At 48.9% G+C, this 24,305-nt stretch overlaps 1 protein-coding gene and 1 long non-coding RNA gene across 3 annotated transcripts; both read right to left on the bottom strand.

The window, feature by feature from the left end:
* Positions 1-7,702: 7,702 nt before the first annotated feature.
* On the bottom strand, positions 7,703-12,829 carry LOC111943123 (claudin-17-like). The gene has a single exon (XM_023946147.2). The coding sequence runs from the start codon at positions 11,620-11,622 to the stop codon at positions 10,978-10,980; it is 645 nt and encodes a 214-aa protein (XP_023801915.2). The 5' UTR covers positions 11,623-12,829; the 3' UTR covers positions 7,703-10,977.
* Positions 12,830-15,072: 2,243 nt separating this feature from the next.
* Positions 15,073-23,997, bottom strand: LOC111942412 (uncharacterized). Of its 2 annotated transcripts, none has more exons than XR_015285258.1 (6): positions 23,897-23,997; positions 21,424-21,618; positions 20,514-20,715; positions 18,300-18,485; positions 17,795-17,886; positions 15,073-15,551 (listed from the first exon to the last, which is right to left on the bottom strand). It is a non-coding gene; the product is annotated as an uncharacterized LOC111942412 (long non-coding RNA). The 2 variants fall into 2 exon arrangements; XR_002870540.2 differs by having other exon boundaries at positions 21,424-21,584; positions 23,897-23,985.
* Between the last annotated feature and the right edge of the window lie 308 nt (positions 23,998-24,305).

The raw sequence follows: 24,305 nt of genomic DNA, 5'->3' as shown, positions 1-24,305 counted from the left end.
TTTCCTCGGCCTTGCAGGGACGTTTTGGCTCCCAGAAGTGGCTCTGGCCATGCCAAGGCAGGTGAAATTTGTTGTGGATTTTGTGTGAGTGGCTGGTTCTGGGCAGGGGAGGGTTCCCAAAGCCAGGGTGCAGACAGCTTTGGGGTGTCACACAACCCACTGCTGGCTGGGCTGAGCTCAGGCAGAGGAAATCAGAGACAGCCAGCCCTGCATCACCTCACACACAGCCCTTGCTCCACAAACTCCATTTCCTGAGGGTTTCCAGGAGAATTGCTGCACTTTGCTGCTTCAAGAGACGTGCACAAGAAACCTGCATGGTCCCTCTGCTCACCGGGAGCTCTGGAACCTCTTGGAATCCCGGGCTCATTTAGGCTGGAAGAGACCTCAAGGATCCCCAGGTCCAGCCTGTGAGTGATGCCCACCTCACAGGGCTTTTGGATGTTCCAGCAGAGACCAGGCTGGCCCTGCAGAAAGCTCTGGGCACCTCCACACGTGCACTTTGTACAGAATCCCTGCATGTGACAGCATTTGAGGAGATGTTCGAGACCATTCCCACCCCCAGCAGAAACTCCAAACGCTGAGCATTGCTCTGCCAGCTGCTCAGTTTGCTTCAGGAAACTTCTTATGAACATCAGAGCTGCTGCTGAACCCATCCCTGTTGTCACCTGGCAATCAGGCAGCATCCACAGCAGCTGGCACCAGGAGCAGCCCACAGCAGAGATCAGTGCACTTATTTTGGCTGCTGCTGATGCAGGGAGCAGGTCAGTTTGTCGTTTCTCTTTTGGAAGTGTCTTTTTTGCACAAAGGCGTTGGATTTGTCGCTTCAATTGCTGCAAGCAATTGTCCAAATAAAGAGAAATGTTTAATTTTATTTTTTTTAAAAAAGGGGGGGTGCTGAAGGGAACTATATGATGTGTTCATTGATACACAGATAGTGTTTGATTAAAATTACACCTCACAAAACTCCTGTCAGCAGCAGGATTTGTTCTGAGGTGCGGGGAGGTGCTGAGGAGCAACATTACTGGCCCAGACCCTGGTGGGGCTCGCTGCCTCGAGTGCCTGGCAACAGAAAAGTAAAAGTTTACAGCAAAATTTACTTTTCTGTAATGCCTCCAAATTTGTCACTGCTCAGGTGGTGACACATTGGTGTGAGGAGCCTTTTTGGAGGGACAGGCAGAGGAGGAGATAAAAGAATAAAAAGCCTAATGGTAAAATTAGCTCCCTCTTTCATTTTTAAAGGGTTGGGAGTGGAGGGCTGAGATCCCAGGTAACCATTTGTGCTCTGCTTTTGTTCTGGTGCAGACAGCTGAGTTCAATGTAGCATTTTCTCTGTACCCCTTAACTGCTTTTAAAATGAGGCAATTGGTTGTATTTACTGTCCTTGAGAACACACTGGCTTCAGCCCCTCCTGATCCCTAGAATGGAACAAAATCTGTGGCTGTACATGCCTTGTAAACCCTCCTGTCACAGCCCTTTCCCCAGCCACTTCTGCAGGGGATATGTGACATTTCTGAGAGAAAACTCCTCTAGTCTTCATGCCCCTCACACCTCAGGCCTGAGGACTGTGAGTATTTATTTGTCCCAAAGCCTGTCTGATTCCTCTCTCTGCTGTAATGAAGTGTTTTGCTAAGCCATTGTTTTCACCATAAATCTATTCCCTTGGCTGTATCTTTGTGGTGGATTATTCGCTCCAGAATCTTTTATTTTCATCTCAGAGATGAATATACATTTCGGGACATTCAGGTTTTGAAATACCAGTTTGCTTCAGGAAACTTCTTATGAGCAAGTCTGGGAAGCCAACACTAAATCACTTTTGTATATTTTATTTCCCAAGGAATCAGACCCACTTTGTTTATTGTCTAGCAAAACCCAAAGCAGAATGTAAAAACCAACACTGAATCAGAAAAGGAGCATTATAGAAATACTGAAGCTGTCTTTCCCTGGCAATGGGGAAATACATTCCTTCACTTTAATATGACAAAGAAATGATACAATGGTAAAGAAATAAAACCAAAGGCAGCTGAAGAGTCTGAGAGAAAAGCTGATGTCTTTACAAACAGCTCGATGGGTGAAGCTAGGGGTGTGAACATCTCTGAAATGGGTCTTGGTGTCTGTGAACATCTCTGAAATGGGGCTCAGTGTCTGTGAACATCTCTGAAATGGGGCTCAGTGTCTGTGAACATCTCTGAAATGGGGCTCAGTGTCTGTGAGTGTCTCTGAAATGGGGCTCAGTGTCTGTGAACATCTCTGAAATGGGGCTCAGTGTCTGTGAGTGTCTCTGGAATGGGGCTCAGTGTCTGTGAACATCTCTGGAATGGGGCTCAGTGTCTGTGAACATCTCTGAAATGGGGCTCAGTGTCTGTGAACATCTCTGAAATGGGTTTTGGTGTTTGTGAACATCTCTGAAATGGGGCTCAGTGTCTGTGAGTGTCTCTGAAATGGGGCTCAGTGTCTGTGAACATCTCTGAAATGGGTTTTGGTGTTTGTGAACATCTCTGAAATGGGTTTTGGTGTTTGTGAACATCTCTGAAATGGGGCTCAGTGTCTGTGAGTGTCTCTGAAATGGGGCTCAGTGTCTGTGAACATCTCTGGAATGGGGCTCAGTGTCTGTGAACATCTCTGAAATGGGGCTCAGTGTCTGTGAAGGTCTGAAATGGGGCTCAGTGTCTGTGAACATCTCTGAAATGGGTCTTGGTGTCTGTGAACATCTCTGGAATGGGGCTCAGTGTCTGTGAACATCTCTGAAATGGGTCTTGGTGTCTGTGAACATCTCTGGAATGGGTTTTGGTGTCTGTGAACATCTCTGGAATGGGGCTCAGTGTCTGTGAACATCTCTGAAATGGGGCTCAGTGTCTGTGAACATCTCTGAAATGGGGCTCAGTGTCTGTGAACATCTCTGAAATGGGGCTCAGTGTCTGTGAAGGTCTGAAATGGGGCTCAGTGTCTGTGAACATCTCTGAAATGGGTCTTGGTGTCTGTGAACATCTCTGGAATGGGTTTTGGTGTCTGTGAACATCTCTGGAATGGGGCTCAGTGTCTGTGAACATCTCTGGAATGGGGCTCAGTGTCTGTGAACATCTCTGAAATGGGGCTCAGTGTCTTTGAGTGTCTCTGAAATGGGGCTCAGCGTCTGGGAATGTCTCTGAAATGGGGCTCAGTGTCTGTGAACATCTCTGGAATGGGGCTCAGTGTCTGTGAAGGTCTGAAATGGGGCTTGGTGTCCCTGCTGACTTTGGGCAGCAGGTTTGGTACCTGGTGCCAGTTTGGCTCCTGGAACAGACAGGTGGGTTTGCACAAGGCTGAACCTCTGAAGTTTTGGGGTAGAAGAATAGGTTTTTGATGTGGTAGGTGGTTTGGGAAGGCTGCACCATCCTTGTAGCTCAGTTGATGTGGCTGGGAGTTTGGAATGAAAGGAGGCTGAAACTCCGAGAGAGGGAGGGAGGGGGGGAGGGAAAGAAAGAGAGGGAAAAAAAATGGGAGAGGGAGAAAGAGAGAAAGAGGAAAAGGAAAAGAAAAGGAAAAGGAAAAGGAAAAGGAAAAGGAAAAGGAAAAGGAAAAGGAAAAGGAAAAGGAAAAGGAAAAGGAAAAGGAAAAGGAAAAGGAAAAGGAAAAGGAAAAGGAAGGGGAAGGGGAAGGGGAAGGGGAAGGGGAAGGGGAAGGGGAAGGGGAAGGAAAGGAAAAAGTCCTGTAAGGCACAGGACAGCCTTTGGTGTGCTCTGTAGGAGACAATGTGTCACCAAAGCCTCACCTGACACACAAAGGGATTTTGTTTGGGTCACTGGGAAGAAGAGTGATTTTGCAAAGAATTTGGTGGCTGTGGGAGGGTGAGAGCCCACAGGCAGTTGGAGCGGGGTATGGAGCATGGCTGAGTGCTCCAGGAACAGCAGAAAGGCACATCAGGGATATGAAATGTAGGAGATGCTTTCTGGGACACAGCAAAGACCTCTATAATCAAGTTAGGTGTTAGAAGTTTATTTCAGGGCATGGGATAGAGAGAGAGATCAAGAGAGCTAAGAGATAAGAGAACCAAGAGGACTAAGAGCGTTAAGAGAGAGCTAAGAGAGACCAAGTGAAACAAGAGTTAAGAGAGACCAAGAGTTAAGAGAACCAAGAGAGTGAACCCTCTTTTACAATTACTTATATAATCTATACATATGAATATTCTATTCTTTCGCTGACCAATCTTTCTAAGTATACTAATACAGCAACATTTGTGTGCAACCTGTAGAAATCACTATTTTTGCATATTTTTGGTTAGCTCAGGGTCCTTCAGACCTTTCCTTATAAGGCTGGGATGAGGGGTCTTAGCTTGGTTTTATTGCAGGAAAGAATGTGTTCTGGTATACCAGCCTGGTTTCTTTGAATTATTCAAACTGTGCTATCATTTGTATTTCTTCCTTAGCCAGAAAGGCTAAGGAGTCATATTTATAATTTCTTTTTAATTCTACCTTCCCAACAATGAAAGATGTGAGAGAAGGGATGAGGAAAAGGCAAAGGTACTGGCAAGGATAATGCAGTTTTTACAACACCTGATGGGGAAAAGTGCAGGGAGCCCCGAGGACTGAAGGGAAGGGGACAGCCACCAGGACAGTGATTGGGAAGGAATCAGTGTGCCAGATGTAGAAAAGAACATTGGAAATGGATTGTCAGGGGTGTCAGGATCCACTGCTGTACCCAGGCTCACCACACTGGAGCTCTTGCTGAGCCCAGAAATGTGTCCTGGTAGACATGGAACTTCTTTGACTGGAATTTTATGCCAAAGGGGGAAGAACTGTTCAGGTGCTCTTTTGCTCATGGGGACCATGAGCAGGTTCATTGATTCGAGCACTGTTGCTGTGTGTGGATGGGAATTAGCACTGTGTGTGTTATATCCATAGATACATGGATATATAAATATGTGCCTCTGCTCACTCCCCTCAAACACGCTGTACAGGCCTGGCAGAGGCCAGGCGGAATGAGACGTGAGCAGTCAGTTGGCCTGTGCCCACTGGGTTGTTTTGTGGAACAATATTCATTGATTTTGGGGTTTTTTAACCCAGTTTAAGATCCTGTGCTGACTCTGTACAGCAAAACTGAAGGGCCACCATGGTGGGTTCTCTGCCTTGCTCAGATCCTGCTGCAGAGGAGCCAACTCCTGGAGAAGGTGAATGGAGGGACTAGGCAGGGAGGGAAGCTGTGGGAGAGTCTGCTTCACATCCCTGTTCCTGCCAGCCTGGGTCTGGTGTGCTGCTCTGGGGTGCTGCACGCTGCTCGTCCCTGGGAGCTGAGGCTGCAGAACCCCAGGGACTGCTTGGGGTTCATTGAGGTCACTGCAGCCCCTGGGAGGGGTTTCTTGGGGTCATTTGGGGTTCACTGAGGTCACTGCAGCCCCTGGGAGGGGTTTCTTGAGGTAGTTGGGGTTCATTGAGGTCACTGCACCCCCTGGGAGGGGTTTCTTGAGGTAGTTGGGGTTCATTGAGGTCACTGCACCCCCTGGGAGGGGTTTCTTGAGGTAGTTGGGGTTCATTGAGGTCACTACAGCCCCTGGGAGGGGTTTCTTGGGGTCATTTGGGGTTCACTGAGGTCACTGCAGCCCCTGGGAGGGGTTACTTGAGGGACACCCTGGGCAGGGTTGTGTTTTAGGCTACAATAGAAGATGAAACTGAAGGAATGAATGCTGTCACCATCTCCATGAGCTGTTAAACCAGGTGGGGCAGTGCTCTCTCTCTCTCTCTTTTTCCAGGACATCTCTGATAACTCCCTTGGGGCCATCTCTCCTTTAGTGGCCACCAGATCTCTCTGTATGACTCAGATTCCATCACCCATTGGGAGATGCTCTGCCCAGGGGGAGGAGCTGGATATAATCTGAGATTTGGAACACCACGAGCACCTTGTCTATGGATTCCCAGAGGAGAAGAGCTCCATAATCACCTTCAGAGGAAGACCAGACCCTTTGTACAGGGTCATTGCTTCAGCAGAGCCCATCTGTCACTGCAGGAGGACTGCAGGCACCATTGAGTGCTAGCAACACCTGGGTGTCAGTTGTATCCCAACTCTGTATTACTCTATTTATTTTATATTATTTAATTAAATATTATTATTTAAAAATAAATAATATAAATAAAATAATTTATATTATTTAATGGAATAATATTTAATTTATATTATTATATGTGTTTCTGTATTACTGCATTTATTTTAATTTTCCTATTAAATTGTAGTTCTGACTTGGAATCTCCCACTGCTTTATTTTCAAGCTGGCACATATTTTGGCTCCCAGTGTGAGGCCAGTTCTGAGAGAAGTCAGAATTGCAATTCTGTATTACTAAAACCACCTATTCATGATGCTCACCGTGCTTACATGGGTCTTGTACCTTGCTCTCTATATTTTTCTGCACAGGTGGAGCTGCCTGCTGTAACGCTCCCGTTGAGACCAAGGAATGGGATGAAAATTGCTTTATTGGTTTATTTTCAGTTCTGTTTGCTTGTCCTCGTCTGGGCTGCCACATCTGGCTCCCCCTCAGCAACCACCCCCAGCCCCTGGGGGGGAAGAGTGGAGAGTGGTTTCTTCTTACAGCCTTTCAACCATCGAGAGTCTCTGGCACCAGGAGCAGCCAGCCAGGGACAGAGGATACACTCCATCCACAATGGCTTTTCCTTCGGGAACATGGGATGGAAAACCCACCTCCTCCTTAGCAGCCTGGTATGTGAACTGCAAATAAACTCAGGTTCTGGGGTCAGGAGGATGCCAGCAGCTGGAGTGAGTCCAGCTGGGAAGGAGTGGCAGAAACCCCCACCAGGACCGGCCCAGAGGCCCTGCAGGGGCCCTGTCAGAAATGGGGATTTCAGAACCTCAGAGGGACACCTGGGGCTTTGGGGATGGCTGCCTGGTCTCTCAGCTGTGCTGTGGGACTGCTGGGGGCTGGAGAACAGCAGGTCCCAATGGCCTCAGCCACTCTTCACCATCCTCAAAACGTGCTGCACAACAGCTCAGCAAGGACAGGACACTTTTTGTATTGAGTTCTTTTTTTCCCCCTTAATTAAAACAAAACAAACACCTAAATAAGACTTGTCTAAACTTTTGTCTGTGAGATGATTGGGGAGCTGGGAACTGGGCAGCCAAGGGGTCACTTGGGGTCCCAGTTGGGGTTACTTGAGGTCATGGGGGTCATTTGAGGCCTTAATTGGGGTTATTTGAGGTCACAGGGGTCATTTGGGGTCATTTGAGGCCTCAGTCGAGGTTACTTGAGGTCACAGGGGTCATTTGAAGTTACAGAGGTTACTTGAAGCCATTTGAGAATTTTTTGGTTTTTCCAGAGGTTACTTTAGGTCATTTGAGAACCCTGATTAGGGTTACTTGAGGTCACAGGGGTCATTTGAGGTCACAATTGGGGTTACTTGAGGTCATTTGAGTATTTTTTAATTGATCCGAGGTTACTGGAGTTCCTTTGGGGTTATCTGGCTTCATTTGGGAATGAATTTGGCTTTGCTGCCCGTACCAGCCAGCCAGCAGTGCAGGGCCAGCAGCCAGGACAGCCCCTCACACTCAGGGCAGGGTCTCTGGGGCCCTGGAGATTTGGACTTCTCAGCTGGAAGAGAAGGATGGGAGAACTCAGCTATCAGTAGCCAAAACCCCGAGGGCTGGATCCCTCTGCCTTTACTCCAACAAAGTTGCAGGACTCCTCTGGCCCCTGTTAGGACATAAACCTCCAGCAGTTGTGGATTTTCCCAGCAAGGCCACGCGTTTATTTCGAATACACAGCCAGGTCTCAGCTAGGCACATTTGTTTCCACTTTGTCCTGCAGTCACCAAAGACTAAAACAAATAAAAGCAGCAGGGTATCACAGCAGAGGTGGAACCAGGGTATTTAATCAGCTCCCTCAAAGCAGTCTGGGGAGGCTCTGCCAGTTCTGCCTGGGGCACCAGGGCAGCTTCCCCCGGCCTCCTCCAGGAGAGCAGAGCTGCAGCACTCACAGCCTGACAACGTTTTAGCCACCCCTGGCCCACTCCCCAGCAAATTCCAGCCACAGGCCAGAGTGGAGCCAAGGAGAGTTTCTGTCCTTGCCAAAGAGTGATTCCCAGGCTGTGACGATTCCCAGACCGCTTCCTCCAGCACTGTGACCGAGTTCTGCCTCCAGGGCTCTCCTGGGGCACAGAGGCGGCTCTTTCCCTAAATCTTTGCTGTACTACTCTTGTTCCTGAGCATCCTCACCTGTCTCGTGGAAGGACAGTTCAGCCATCCAAATCAGCTGCAGGAATCCCCTTGGGCACTTGGGGTTACTGGAGAGAAGCCAGCAGGAGCTGAGATTTTCCGGAGCAGGTGCAGCTTTGGGCACAGGGATGTGTCCCAGCTCCTCCAGCCAGACTTTTCTGTTACCCTCACAAAACTCATCCACAGCAGCAGTTCCATTTCAAAGTTCAGCTGCAGGGAAGTCTTACAGCTTCCTTTTCCTTCTCCCAGGCTGCAGCTCCCACATCAGTTCAGAGCATCTGAACCGGGTAAAGCAAAAACTGTTGTTTTGGGGTTTTTTTAGCAGGCACAAATGCACCCATTCAGTGCCCAACGCCTTCCTTGCACTCAGAGATAAAACATCTGCTAATCCTCTAACTGGGCGTTTCCCTGCCAGAATCCACAGCGTGGGAATGTCAGTCCTGCTCAGCAGGAGGAGGCACCCCCACGTTACCCCTCCCGCAGATTAGAGAGAGCTGTTCCTGCACCAAACTCAGAAATGTTAATGTTAAATAATGTTAACAGAGCCTTAAACGCATTCCTGAGAGCCTCCAATGCTCCACCACATCCCCAGAAATTGCCATGTGCAGCCACTCAAGAGATTTTGTCTGAACTCCTCTTTTGATCTGCTGGTAAAAGAGAGAAATGGGGCAATATGTAGTCATCAGGTGCTAATGTCAGACATTAAATGCTCAGGTTTTCTTTGAAAGTGATGTTAAATGCTCAAATAAAACACCTTTATCTTCCTACTCTTTCAAAATAAAGTTACCAGTGCAAATGACACACCCCGTTCCAATTTGATTCCTAGATGAGCCCACTGATAGTGGGAGCATTCAGGATCCTCTAATTAATGTTACAGAAAACTGTACTTAATTACTTCTTAAGCACTTACATCTGCATAAAGTTGCATTAGACTGAATACATCATCATTTAAATCCATTACCTTCCACATAAATACGTATCAAATTTGCATTGCAAATGTCTTCATGCTCTGCTTTGTTAATCACAAGTGTCACATCTAAATTACTCCAAAATGTGCAGTTCTGGCTTACTCACCAAATAGTTCCATATTAAACAAAATACGCATTATAGGGCAAAATTACAATAAAATAGGAGGTGGAGTTCCTCAGGTTAGTGGAAATTATTACCAAAGTCACCAGAATGACTCCACTGAAATCAGCTGTCAGTGACAGCTGCCGTGACAGACTTCATAAGGCAACAGAAAAAATATAAGGTTTAGTTCTAGAAAACCTATTTATGACTGTTTTCTTCCATTTCCATCCAGAATTAGCAAGTGCTGATTTGACTGCTCAGGTGAAACACAGAGACATGAAACCTGTTCTGTGGTGCCTCGAAAATTCCCACTGCAAGATCTGAGCTGTCTGCCTTCAGTGCAAATGCTCGTGGGTTAATACATGGAATGAATTTCTGTGGAGCACCGTCTCATCTAAGTTCATCTGAAGCCAAGTTAATAAAAGGCTTCTTTAATTAAATGCAGCTTTCCATGTTCTCTTTCAAATTGAGCAGTCAAATGAATACACAGAGACACTGCTCTCCTCAGCCCAAACAGTCATTACAGCCTTTCTCAGCACCAGCCACGGGCACAGAAAAGGGTCAGGCTGAGCCTGTGCCATGAAATGATCCCTTAAACGCTGCCATCCATCACTGCTGGGTAAAGACCAGACAACCCTTCTGGACGGGACCTCCTTTGGGTCTTCAGCAGCAGCATGGACACCAAATGCAGACTCCAAGGTTTGCAGCTGGGAATAACAAAATTCCCAGCTGCAAGCGCTGCTGGATCCTGCAGGACAGACAGACAGGACCAGGCTGCATTCCCAGAGCAGTCTGGCATGCACAAGACAGCCAGAGCAACATCAGGGCTGGGCTTTTTGGGTGTGCTGGGAGCCGTGGGCAGCAGCTCCGACGGGCAGGTGGGGGTTGCCTGTGCCTTCCCTGCTTAATTCTGCTTTACAGCAGCACAGGGACTGATGGTGTGCCCCAGGTTTTACAGAGGAGCCACAGAAGATGAGGGGTGGAAACAGCAGGGAAGGCAACACTCTCACGGCACATTCCGGGGAAGTGATTAAAATCTGCCCCACGAGCCCTATTCCGTGCCCTGCCAAGGAGATGAGGAGCATTCACCAGCTCCACAAGCATCAGAGAGGTCCATGGACAGTCTCAGAGGCCTCTCAGCACAAACATCTCGGTGCCAGCACTGGAAGCTTCTCCGGCCACCGAGCTGTGCTGCCAGCTCCACGCTTCTCCCGGAGCGCTCCTTGCAGAGCCCACTCCACAGGGAAATTCCCTGCTCCCTTTGCACCTCAGGGCTCTGGGGAGGGCACTGGGACATTGCACAGCAGCTCCTTCCCCCCAGCCCAGCCCAGCCTGTTCATCCTCCCTGAGAGCCTCCTGACTGCTGCTGTCCCCACGCCGTTCCTCATTCCCAAAGAAATGGTGACTAACCATTCTGGCTCTAACCAAACACCTGTAAGAGCAGTTCCTGCCAGGCTTCTAGGATATCTGTGGAGCAGATATCCACAGTAAACAGCCAAGCAACTCAATTGCTCCTCCAGTGCACGCCTGGAGGTAAATGAAGAAGTCAATCAGCACATGTCAAGTAGGAAGGTCACAGGATGGCCCTGGATCCCTGGAAGTGTCCAAAGCCGGGTCAGACGGGGCTTGGAGCTCCCTGGGACGATGGAAGGTGTCCCTGCCGTGGCAGGGGATGCTGTGGGATGATCCTGAATGTCCCGTGCACTCCATGGCAGCTAGACATAGGCACGGGCACCCGGGGCCGGCCCTCCCGCCCGGGCCAGCCGGGGGTATCGGTGGCCGGCGGGCGGCCCAGCCCGGCACCACACGTGGCAGTACATGGCTCCTGCGGCCAGCAGCAGGGCACCGCTGCCCCAGCCCACGTACAGGGCTGCCCCCAGCTCCCGCTTCAGCGGCGCCGGCACCTGGCCGTCGTAGAAATCCCGGACGATGCTGCCGCCGGTCCAGGACACCGGGATCAGCGCCAGGGTGCCGGTCAGCAGAAAGGCGACCCCGGCCGCCAGGATGAGGCCGCTGACGGCCCGGGGCCCCTCCCGGCCGCCCTGGGAGTACTTGACCCCCGCCACGGCCGTGAGGAAGGAGAGCACGGCCAGCCCCACGGCCAGGCACATCAGGGCCCGCAAGGCCTCGAGCGGCGGCGGCAGCGCCAGCACCGAGTCGTAGAACTTGCACTGCAGCCTGAGGCCCAGCTGGCTGATGCAGTCCATCCACAGCCCCTCCCAGATGGTCTCAAACACCACGATGTTGCCGTCCACGTAGGCCGAGACCCTCCACTGGGGCATGGCCGTGGCCGCCAAGGTGCCCACCATGCCCACGCCGCCAAAAATGAGCCCGGTGATCTGGAGCACGCAGCAATCCATGCTGCTGCTCCCAGAGCTTCTCCAGCTCCTGCCTGGGGCCACCAAGGCCACTTACAAAGTCACTCGGTGCCAAATCCACTTACAAAGTCACTCGGTGCCAAAGCCATTCGGTGCCAAAGTCACTCGCACAGGTACTGGACGCTGGGATGGGGAACTTCTGCTCTAGCAGCTTCCTGAGGAGACAGGTTGGGTTTGTGGGCCGAGGCTCGCTCCAGCCCGGAGTTCAAACAGGTGGAAATCCATTCCTGGCTGCTCCAAGACCCTGCTATTTATTTGCTTTGAAATCCTCTCAGTGCAGCCCATCAAGCCCGACAAGTCTGTGGCCAATGGCAGTCTGGCAGAGGTGTGGCAGGGCTGATTTCACTGCTCCTCATAGCCCGTCTGAAGTGCTGCTATAATTAAGCGAGTGGCAGGGATTCAATTAAAGGTGCCTAATTGCAGGGCTAACAATTTCTTAACTGCAAGATTGCAACTCTGTTGAAATCCAGTACAGAAAGCCTGAACTTCCATCTGCTAAAATATTGTTTAAAATGGGTCATTACAGCTGTTCTTACAACAAAGGCTGAACTTGAGGCTTGAGTGGGGCTCATTTTCTAAGTGCTGCAGCCTTGGGAAAGCAACTGATTATCATTTTCATTTAAATCAAGCCAACAGGTACTTGATGTAGCCCTTTAATGCAGATTTCTCATTTTGATCAACTACAAAAGCCTAATCATGATATCAGACAGGTACAGGAAAGTCAAGCATTCCCACCAACATCAAAGCTTCCCTCTACCAGCTCCAAAATGCACAAGGGTAACAGAGCAAAGAAGTGGCTGAGCCGCTCCGCTCCTGCCCTGGATGCAGGAGCAAAGGCACAGTTAGGAGATAATCCTCCAGGAGAGGGAGAAGCAAAGTGTTGTCATCCTGTTCCACACAGGTAATCGTGGCCAGGTGACCCAGGGCGGCTGGGGGCAATGGTTCGACCCCAAACGACATTTCCAAATGTGGGAAGGATGTGCAACAACGCCCAAATCCCGAGTTCCTCTCACAAAGCCACAGCCCAGCCTGCAGATCCCTGGGCAGACACATTCCAGAGGCTGATCCTCCCCAGGCTGCCCAGGGATTGCTGCTGCTCAACTTACTCCAGCTCTTGAACCAGGTACAAAATACAAGCTAAAAAAAATTGGCCCACCAAAGACAATAAAAGCCCCTAGAAGTGCTGCTGGAGAAAGACTTGTTCCGGGTTTTGTTTTTGGCTTGTGGACTCTGTGTTGTTGTCTGATATTTGGAAATATCAGACATTGCCTTTGATGGTAATAATTTAATATAGCTTTAGGTACCTACACAACACCATCAAAGCCAAAGCTAAATCCACAGAAAGGGAGAGGGAGGGAGGGAAGGGAGGGAAGGGAGGGAGGGAGGGAGGGAGGGAGGGAGGGAGGGAGGAAGGGAGGAAGGAAGGCAGGAAGGAAGGCAGGAAGGAAGGCAGGAAGGAAGGCAGGAAGGAAGGCAGGAAGGAAGGCAGGAAGGAAGGCAGGAAGGAAGGAAGGAAGGAAGGAAGGAAGGAAGGAAGGAAGGAAGGAAGGAAGGAAGGAAGGAAGGAAGGAAGGAAGGAAGGAAGGAAGGAAGGAAGGAAGGAAGGAAGGAAGGAAGGAAGGAAGGAAGGAAGGAAGGAAGGAAGGAAGGAAGGAAGGAAGGAAGGAAGGAAGGAAGGAAGGAAGGAAGGAAGGAAGGAAGGAAGGAAGGAAGGAAGGAAGGGAGGGAGGAAGGGAGGAAGGGAGGAAGGAAGGAAGGAAGGAAGGAAGGAAGGAAGGAAACACAGAAATAAATCCATCATAAGGTTTGTAGTTACAGGGAGAGGAGTTTTAGATCACTCTTCCACAGACAGAAAAGAAGAATCCTGTGATGCAGAAATTTGGGGCAGTTTTCACCATGCCACAAAGAAGGAGATGAAATCAGGAGTCAGAGATGGGTCTAGAAGAAACTCCCTTCTCTGGCAGACACTGCTCCCTTGGGGGAACACTGCACACAAAACCTGAGCTATTAAACTCCAGCACAGTCTCCATCCATCTTGCTGGACTTCCTTAACCTCCGACTTCCCCAAACCAGTTTTTGGATTTCTTACTTTAACTTCAGAACCAGAAATCAATTTATGATGGAAAATCCCTCTTAAAACCAGCACTTAAATGTCTTTTTTTTTTCTTTTTTTTTTCTTTTTTTTTTAACAGAAAAACTCCTTGTGCAGTGTTTTCAGGCAGGCAGCTCCTGAAGGTGAGCACAGACCATGCCTAATGCCCTGAATCCATTCTGCTGGCTGCTTTATCCATCAGGGGTGCTGGGAAATAACTCTCCCTTGGATGCTCCGGGGGGGTTAGCAGTGGAGGCCATGTGGAAAATCACCAGGGCATGCTGCAGAGAAGATGAAAACCACTCTGAGAAATAGGATTAAAATGCAGCAATACATCCAGGGAGGGCAAAATGGCTGAGAGGGGTCCATTTTTAGTGGGAATTAGAGCTTTTGGTGGGTGAGATCCTGTGCAGAGAGGGGGAAACCCAGGGGACACTGCTGCAGGTGCAAGAGGGTTCCTTTTGTTGGAACCTGAGGGGAAAGAGGCAGCAGAGGGAAAGCATCAAATGAAATCTGAAGGTGAATTTACAGCTTTCAGAAGTTTACAGGAGACAGGCTGGGATAAAACCCAAAACCACTACAAATATCTTGGACCATGGAAAACCTCCTGAAGCTCTCAAGTACCAGCGAGTCCCTGGCTTTGCTAACCTGTGGAAAAACCCATTTTTTGCAGGTAAATCCTGAGTTTGGGTCAGCCTGGAGAGGGCTCTTACATCCCTGTGCCCCCCAGAGAACAGGAGCTCCATTTGAAGGTGCTCAGAGAGAGGGGCTTGGCTGGCTGAGGCATTTCCAAACCTCCCTGAACAGCACCTCTCTCTCAGAGCAGAAACCACACAAATGCTGCCAGGGTGGGCACAGCAAGGTACCACAGAGTTAGGGTCAGATGTGAGGAAATAAAAGGAAATCCCTGCTTACACCTGGCCAGACTTTGGAAGACTCCTCACTGTGCATCATCCCTCTGCTGTGCTCTTTGAATGCTTCCCTGCCTCAAGAGGACAAGACCTGCTCTTATGCAAACATGCCCACCCCAAAATCTGCCCTCAATGAGGAAAATGGGCGGCTGAGGGAGCACGTAGCCTTTACACCTCATCTCTCCCAGGATCTCTCTCAGATTTACATTTGCTCTTCCCTTCAGATCAGGATGTTCATTTGAATCTCTCCCTGGGGCACCACCTTCTGTTCCCTCTCTGCCTCTTGAAATGCCCTTTCTCTTTCGAAAGGGAGAAGTGGAACATCCCCAGTCCACAGGATCAGCAGAACCTGTCGATGAGGCTCAGTGTTTAATCAGTTACAGGCATCAATAACACAAACACTGAACTCCATCCCTAAAGCAGGGTTAATTCCTCTGTGAATAACCTCTCCACCTTTAATTTCAGAGTGCTCATCCATCCACATGCACCTATAGAGGAAGGAAGAGGCTCCAATCCTGCACACATGTCCAGCCATGATGTCCAGAGTCCCTGATGTGCTCTCACCAGCAGCAGGGAGCTTGGCTAGGCTGCAGCCTAAGGGGCTGAGCTGGAGCCTCAGGAACACTCCTGGAGCAGGCAAACGTGGAGATTTCTCAAGGGCACACTTCAAACCGGTGCTCACTGCAGTGCCAGGGATCTCCAGCTCGGGACTGGCTGTGATCACTTGTTTAGGAAGCTGGTGAGTGGCATCATGTCCTTCCTGCTCGTGGCTTTCACTCCCCACTCATTACCTGCTGGGTTAACCACGTTGTTTTCAGCTCCCCAAAGGGCTGCTCAGGGAAAGCACACTCCACTTCAATGGCTCCACTGCTTCCTCTGGCAGCCTGATCGACTGCTGCATCTCCATCCTGGTGAGGCAAAAGGTGATCTCAAATCTGTTCTTACTCCAGGAGAAAATGGCCTGAAGCCAACAGAGGCCTTTTTATTTCTGCTACCTTTAATATTGCTGCCTGCGCTTCTGATATGTTTTTAATGTTAAAAGATGAAAGGGCATCTCCTCCCCTCTCTCTTCAAGCGTTTTGGGGTGAGAGGAACACCTGCTCTGCTTAGACAGGGATTTCTCCTGCTCATCTGGGCCACTGACCTCCAGTTCCAGCTTCGAGGCGAGCCCTGACTGTCACTGGAGTTGGAAAGAACTCACATTTCTTTCCTGTCACCTGCTGCAGCACACCCCAAATCCCCAGCCTGACAGCGCTGCCAGGCTCTGAGTGCTTCCATGTCTGATGGAGCCTGCCTCCTGGACACTGAGGAACCTGCTTGCAGAGTAATGAAACCCTACAGTAATCAAATATTAAACACTCCTCCGAGTATTTAATCCACTAAACCGCTTCAGGCTTTTACAAGGAATTTGTCACCTCCCTGCCTGCACACAGGGAGCAGGACAACCTGACAGAAACAGAAGCTGCCAGAAAACTGCTGTCTTACTCTGCTGCTTACAGACAGCACCTCCAAGTGCTTTTGAGGGCTTCTGCTGGCGCTGAGCTCTTGGAAATAGAGCCAGTTCCAGGGGAACTGCTCTGTTTGTGACATTCAGTGGGTGAATCAAAGAGGAAGAGAAGGTAGATTGATGGCCTAAAGATAGGTGAGAGGCAAGGTTTGTAGAAAGAGGTGATAGCTCTTATCAGACTGCCTGATGCCCTCAGCAACAAGGTTTTAGGCTCAGACTCCCAAGATGGTTTTCGGAGCTCAGCATTACGATACACCCCTCAACTGGAGCTCTCCAGCAGCCAAGCACTGCTGGCAACTAATCCAGTAGGTCTCAAGCCATGAAGAAAAGGGGCTTTTTTCATCTTTCCTAGTCATGATTTGGACACTTTCCTGTCCAGTCTGGTCCCCCCTTGCATTTTGTCCTCTCCCAAGTGCACATCCTGCATGTAATCACGCTGTTAATGTCCACCTCCAAAATGAACCTCACCAAAGTGAGCTCCAGCACTGCCACCCCAGACCCCAGCTCACAGACCAAAGCAGGAGGGTTTTGCAGGAGTTCTGCTCCCAGAACTCCTCCCCAGCATCACGACCAGCTCCAAGGATGCCTCCCCATCATTTGGTACCTGTGTCCCTGCATGGGGACAGGCCCCAGCCTGCCAGGGCACCCCATTCCTGAGGCTCCTCCTCAGGGACAAGCCAGAGCTGCTCCTGGCCAGGCAAAATGGGAATTCCTCTGTCCATGCTTCAGCAGCTGCTGCTTTCTTTCCAGGTGTGAAATGCACAGCTGGCACCGGGGACAGCACTTCGGGAGAAGGAGGAATGTCTAATAAATATTTATCCCAACGCTGTGCTGGGAGTTAGGGGGCTGGAAGTTAGGGAAGGGAAAGGAAAAAAGATGGTAAACAGGTATGTGCAGACTGACTTAAAACCAAGGATGAGATGGAGAAGGAGGAGGTCTCAGGAAACCTGGTGCTGTTGTGTTGGAGAGGAGCAGGGCTCACATTACAGGCAGAATATGGAATTGAGGGGTCATTAGGATGAGAGGAGCTGCATCTCTTCACAAGGCCATTGCCAGTGAGGTGAGAGAGCCTGGAGCAGCCAGGGAGAACAGCTCCTCTGATCTGATCTCGTTATTCTTTACTAATTACACCGGACAGCTTAGGGAGGCGAGTGTGGAGGAGGCTTAACAATTCCTCAGGAAATAAATGGAAAGTAAAATAAAATGCAGCATGGATGTAGCAAAAAAAAAAATAAGTTCAGGTTTTGTTTGCTATTTCATTTTCTAGAAAATAAAAGTTGATAAAATCGAATCCATTTGGACCTTATTAAAGCATCTGGCACAGCAGTGGGGAGCAACAGAGACACTGGAGGGATGGCAAAGACTAACAAGAATGTAAGGTAGAGGCAGAACCCACCAGTCAGTCAAACAACAAAAGGTTGTACTGGGAGGAGAACTATCACATTCCTATTTCCAGACACTGATTTCAGCTGCTGTTGAATTTCTCTGGGGTCTCATCCTACTCCCCTCAGCAGTCCAGCAACAAGGAAATCTGCTTTAGACCTCCAGCTGGGGGATGTGCTGAGCCCCACAGCCCGGGATAACGGAGAGCAGTGCATCCCACACACCCTGGAAAGGGCTCTGCAGGCTCAGAGAGCCATTTACCTGAGCTGTGACCACCTGGGGGAGCGTGCTTCGAGTGCTCTGCAGCGGGGAGGCTCCCCTGGGATGCTCTGGGTGGGTTTAGGGCAACAAACCTGGAAAGGGAGAGAAGAAGCAGCCAAAACCAACCTGGGGTTGGGGGTGAATGAGTGGGGGGATGAATGTAAGGAAAGTGACAGAGGGGAAAGGACTGGAGGTGATGAAGCTGAGCAGGAGAGGCTGAAGGAGTCAGGTCAGGAAAAACATTGTGATCTGAAGGAAAGCTGCAGACTGGGGGAAGGAACCTCAGTCTGCAGCGAGGAGATTCAGTTTAAGCTTCCTGAAAACCCTTTCTAATGAAAACGATTATTAAGGGCTGGGATAGATTCCCAAGGACACCGCAGAATGGCAGCTCTGGAGGTTTTAGCGCAGGAACAACTCTCAGGAACACCTGTGGCAAATTTATCCACCCAGCAGAGTAAGGGAGCAGTTCAGAGCTATCAGCTTTTCTAGATAGAGCTTCACCCACCTGAGCCAAAGAGCATTTTTCTCCTCTGACCTGCGGGGTGTGCATCCATTTGCACACCCAGAGGGCACCGGGTGCACCTGCAGAGGCTCCACTTCCACAGAATTGGTGCCCAAAATGCCGAGTGGAGAGGGATGGGGCAGAGCCCCTTGGTTTCATCACTTATTCCCCAAATCATTTCTCTTGTCCCTAAGCAGGAAAAAAAGGGTTTCACATCATAAACTTCCAATGAAATTTTTAAAACAGTCAGCCAAACTCTAGAACAAGAATGTTGCTCTCCATTAAGCGCCACAAATTGAATTATGTTCCCAGTTCAGTCGAAGGCAAAATTCCATTGATTTCTGTGGGTCTGCAGTTACACTTTATCAATTGGTTGCAAAATTCTATTAAAATATTGCTGCTATTGATTGGTTTGTGTCATTCATTAAATCAATTTGTCTGGAATTGCTTATTTTTTTACCAGGCTTTGTTCCTTTACATTGTTGCCTATCATGGTGACATGATCTTAATGGGAATAATATAATTTAGTCTCTTCTAATGGGAACTGTGAGCAAATACTATGATGGTTCTTTATGTTCATTATGCCTATAAACTATGCTGGTGTGAGAGGAGGGTCTCAACAAAAGTCTTGGCCTGGTTACACAAAAGACCCCTGTATTAAAAAAATAATGATAATAATAAAAAATAAAAATATAAATAAATAATAAAAAAAGTAAAAAAAAAAGTAAAAAAATTATAAAAATTAATAAAAGTAAAAAAATAAAAGTAAATATGAATGTAAATATAAACCACAGAGTCCTGTGGCAAGCAACCAGCACAGTGTTTGTGGTCTGTGCAATGCTGGAAAAGAAATGCTGAAAGCCACAAGTTTGCTGCCTCTAAAAGAGGCTTGTGAATGAGTTTGACCTAAATGGGCTACAAAGAAAATATTAACTTTTCCTGAAAGGAGGATAATTAGGATGCACATAGAGAGCTGTGTTTATTCTCTGAAATAAGGGATATTTTTTTCATGTATTTCAGCTTACCTTCCTCTGCTGGATAAACTCTCCTTGCAACCCTCCATTAAGCCTACAGTAAATCAATCCCTTCGTGAATGCTTTTCTTTTAAACCATTATTATCTTGTCTTTATTCACTGTTATCCCTCCTTTCCCAGGCAGAAAAAACCCCTCAGCCGCTTAACTCTGCTCTTCATTGCAACAGGCCAGAATTTCATACCATGCTCTAATTTTAAGCTCTTAGTTACTGTTTGTCACACAAAATGCACCCCAAAGCAAAAGCAGAACCACACAACCTGAAAGCTGTTCCAAATTGCCACCAAAATAACCCACGATGCCGCCAAAATAACCCAAAGTGGCTCCAAGATAATCCACGGCGACGCCAAAATAACCCACGGTGACACCAAAATAACACACGGCACCGCCAAAATAACCCACGGCACCGCCAAAATAACCCAAAGTGGCGCCAAGATAACCCAAAGTGGCGCCAAGATAACCCAAAGTGGCGCCAAGATAACCCAAAGTGGCGCCAAGATAACCCACGGTGGCGCCAAGATAACCCACGGTGGCGCCAAGATAACCCATGGCACCGCCAAAATAACCCATGGCACCGCCAAAATAACCCAAAGTGGCGCCAAAATAACCCAAAGTGGCGCCAAAATAACCCAAAGTGGTGCCAAAATAACCCAAAGTGGCGCCAAAATAACCCAAAGTGGCGCCAAAAGAGCACTACCCAGAGCCCACAGGCGTGGCTGAGCCCCCAGCCACAGCAGAGAGCAGCAAGAGGCCAAGGCAGGTTCTCATCCTGGTTTTGTGCCAGATCCTGGGTCCCTCTGGAAGAGCTGGGAGCAGCCAGAGCCACTTGGGATAAATGTGCCTTGTGAGACAAATGCTCTGCATTGGGGTAATTATTTCTAAAAATTAATAAAAAGCCCCAAGCCCTGCCCTTGGCTGTGTTCATGCTGAGGGATGGAGCAGTCCCACCAAGGAAACCCTGGTGCTGTTCCTGGGTTGTGGGAAAAGCAGGAATATTCCACCTCAGCTCAGAAGCAAAGCACTTCTGCTCTGATGCTGCAGAAGACAGGACCCAGGGACAAAGCAAATCTGAAGGGTGCAGAGGAAGTAGCCCCAAACCTGAGACAGTTCTGTAAGGGACAAGCAAAGCTGCTAAACACCGTGGTAGGGGGAGAAATAAATATATAAAAATATATATACACACACCTCTAGACATTCCTTCTGCTGCACAGCGAGCTGTGGGAATAGGCAGCACTCCAGAGACATCCCTGTGCTTAAAGGATTGCACCTTCAGCTCCTCAGGATGGGATTTAAGCCACGATAACAAATCCTTTCCCTCTGCAGAAGTCTGCTGGAAGTGCAGTGGGAAGCATCGGTGCCCCAAGACCTGTGAGAGCTCTACCTGAAACTACATCAGAAAAACACCACTTCTATTTCAAAAAACCAAAACAAAAACCTTTCAGATTTATGGCAAGATGGTTTTGCCTTTTTTAAGGCATTGAAGCGTTCTTGTGTGATGTGATGTGATCTTTTCTTTCTTTCTTTCCTGGAAAATGCCAGGTGAAGACATTTGTGAAAACCAGAACAACAGAAACCATAGGGTAAAAAAAAAAAATCTAAGAAAAATTCCCAAACAGAGAGGGAACAGTAGATCCTTTTTACAGATTCTTATAGCTTTGAATGTATGCATGAAATATTCAGCCTAATCTCTGAATGTGCCCTAGCATGGGAAATAAAAACCCAGGCATAAACTAAGATTCTTTTGTGGCAAAATTGAACTCCATATGTTAAGAGAAAACCTAATTTGTTACACAATAAAAGAACAATTTAGGATATAACTACCTAGATATTGAAATACAAGCCTGCTGCTATTCATCTGAACTTTCTTGCCTCCAGTTTTTCTCTTGCCATTTATATCTCTTCAAAAGCAGAAAGCAAATGCAGAAGTGCTAAATATGCCAGGGATAGAGAAGGGATAAAAGTCCCATTTAGGGAATATTTTATGCTCCCCAAGTGTGTTCCCATGTGCAAAACCATGGTTAGGAGGGGAGGCAAAGTAAGAAGCATTCTACAAATCTTTCCAAATTCAGTTTGTCTTTTGTCTCCACTGACTTACCCAACCTCTGCAGCTGGCTGCTGCCCATGAAAATATGGAAAACTGGGAAGGCAGGGCACCTCTCCTTCTGCTTCTGGCCCTTTGAGCCCTGGTTTGTCCTTTTGGGTTTTTTTGCTGCTTTGCCTGCTGCAATCACCTCTGGGTCCAGGGCTTCAGGAAAACTGAGGGGGGAAAATTTATTGGATGAGCAGATGCCTGCAATCACAGAATAATTCAGGTCAGAAGGAGCCCCTAAACAACATCTCATCTAACCCACGCTCAAAGCTGTGCCCTTCAAAATCCCCAGGCTGAGAGCCCAGCTCCATTTCCACCATCAAAAACATCCCCAAGTTTTCCTGGGGGAAGAGGGGGGGCTAAATCCTGCTCCCCCAGGGAAGGCTTTGAGGAGAGCCTAGAAATGCCCAGCCTTTCCCTGCTAGAATGGATTTGACAGAGAGAACCCAGAGAAATGGAATTATCATTGCTGGGCTCTGCAGCCCCATGGTTGCCATTCAAAGAGCAGAGGAAAAGCTGCCAGCCCGAGCAGAACAAATAAACAAGCTCTGCAATAATGCATCAGGAGGCAAGCACAAACGGGGTGCAAACAGCAGGGCAGCTTTCTCTCTGAGGCTGATGAAGCTCAGATTTACAGGACATGGAAAATAATTAGCTGAGCAAATATAACTTAAGCACGTTATTGATTAATTTGAAAAACCATTAAGCTTCCGTGTAAATTCGTGGTAAGATTGTGTCTGCATCAGGGATTCAGTATTTGTGCATTCTTGGAAGGATTAAATTTAAGTGCCTTATCTTGCTCAAAACTGTTTCAGGAAGGAAATGTGGGGAAATCTTATTTAATGTTTTGAATTGCATCTGCTTGTTTATAATTAAAACACAGGAAAGGGGCAAGTCAAGAATCTCATTATTTCTTCTCCTCTGTATTCAAACATGTCATTTCATCACGGGGAAATATCAAAAATGCCTGCAAGTAGCTAATCACAGCTTGCTGTCAGCCACAGGATCCTATTAGTGTGCCAGAAAACAAATATGTGCAGGCATAATTTAACCTTTCTTTTCCTCCTCCTTTTTCACTACATTAAGGAATTAATGCCCCTGAAGTCAGTTCCCAACTTTCCTGTGTGTTTTCCTGCTCGGTTCTCCCAGCTCTGCCCTCCTCCCCAGAGCAGGTGAGAGCTGCAGGCACTTTTATTCTGTGTATTTGGACCTGAAATATCCTTAAAATACGGGCCTAAAGCAACTGCAGCATTGCCTGGGCAGGTAACACACAACATTTCAGGGCTGGTTTGGTGTGGGTTGGCTCCAAACAGGTCCCCATGGCCAGGACATTCTGTTCCCTGTCCCTTTGGCACTTCATTTCCCAGTTCATCCCCTGGTGTGGGATGTTCCTCCCCCTCCTCAACGGCTTTCCTTGCACCTCTGCTCTCTCTGGGGAGGAGACAACCTTGCCACAGCTCCCCTGGGAGCTCTTCAGGCTTTAAATCCCACCCAGCAAGCAGAGAGCACCGTGATGATGCCCCCCTGGATGAACAGGTGGTGCAGGAAATTCAGGTTTCCCTGAACTGGTGAGATGCTAATGCAGGATATTTTCCTGGCTGGGAACAGGGATGCAGCTCCAAAACTGGATTTCTGTAGGTACACAGAGGCCACACCTCCCTGAACTCTGGCTCTGAGAGAGAGCTGAAACCTCAGATGGGTACAAATATTGCTGAGCTGATTTGATTAAAAGTTTCACATCTCTGGACAAAGCCTATCATTTGTGGCCTTTCTTCTCCAACCTATTGGAGGTTGCAGCACCACATTACATTTCATTTTCTTTTCTAACACGTCCCCAGGCTTTTGTATTCAGCATTCCTGCCATTCTTGCTGTGAAGGGCTGCCCATCCTGACTCACAGCCCTTCCACAAGCGTGACATGATGGTTCATTAAAGATAAAAACCACTGGGCAAGGCTGGTCTTGTTACAGCCCAGGTGCCTCAATGATTGCAGCAGGATTTCACAGGTGGGAATTAGAGCAAAATTTCTGATTTGCCTGCTTGCCTAGAACCTGTGGAGTTCAGCAGGGAAAATCCAGGGCAGGGAATGGGTGGACAACCCCTGAGCTGAGGTGAGAGCCCACCTGCAGAGCTGCCCCAGCCCTGGGGCCAGCAGCACAAGGAGCTGGAGCTGCTGCAGAGAGTCCAGAGGAGGCCCCGGAGCTGCTCCAGGGCTGCAGCCCCTCTGCTCTGGAGCCAGGCTGGGAGAGCTGGGGGTGCTCACCTGGAGAGGAGAAGGCTCCAGGGAGAGCTCAGAGCCCCTTGCAGGGCCTGAAGGGGCTCCAGGAGAGCTGGAGAGGGACTGGGGACAAGGCCTGGAGGGACAGGACACAGGGAATGGCTTCCCACTGAATAAAGGTAGATTTAGAATGGATGCTGAGGAAGGAATCCTTCCCTGTGAGGCTGGTGTGGCACAGGGTGCCCAGGGAAACTGTTCTTACCTGTCCAAGCCCTTTGCAGAAAGGCTCCAGGTGTGGGGTCCCTCCCTGCTGTGAGTGCAGGTCCATGTGTGTGATCACTCCCAGGGCTCAGCCCTGGCAGCAGGGAGCTCTGTTTTTATCTGAGAGCCCTCCCTCAGCCCCCAGATGAGGAGCACACCTGCAGCAGGGATCCAGAGCCAGCCCTGCGCCTGGGAGGGCTCACACAGCCTCTTACAGCTGTTCCTGGCATCCCATCGAGCCTCCTGTGCCACGGGAACACAGAATATCCCAGCCTGGAAGGATCACCGAGTCCAGCCCTGCACACACACCCCCAACAATCCCACCCTGTCCCTGGGAGCCCTGTCTCACAGGAAAGAACAAATTCATTGTCCCACGAGTAACATCTCGTCTGCCCTGAGATGCTCCTGGA

The sequence above is a fragment of the Cyanistes caeruleus genome, chromosome 3 (assembly GCF_971803275.1).
Source record: "Cyanistes caeruleus chromosome 3, bCyaCae1.hap1.1, whole genome shotgun sequence".
Lineage (NCBI taxonomy): Eukaryota > Metazoa > Chordata > Aves > Passeriformes > Paridae > Cyanistes > Cyanistes caeruleus.
The sequence above is the reverse complement of the archived record's forward strand: the minus strand, read 5'-3'. Positions and strand labels throughout refer to the sequence as shown.

Bases quoted from the DNA above. Each gene is read 5' to 3' on its own strand.
- LOC111943123 (XM_023946147.2), bottom strand. From the start codon at position 11,622: ATGGATTGCTGCGTGCTCCAGATCACCGGGCTCATTTTTGGCGGCGTG.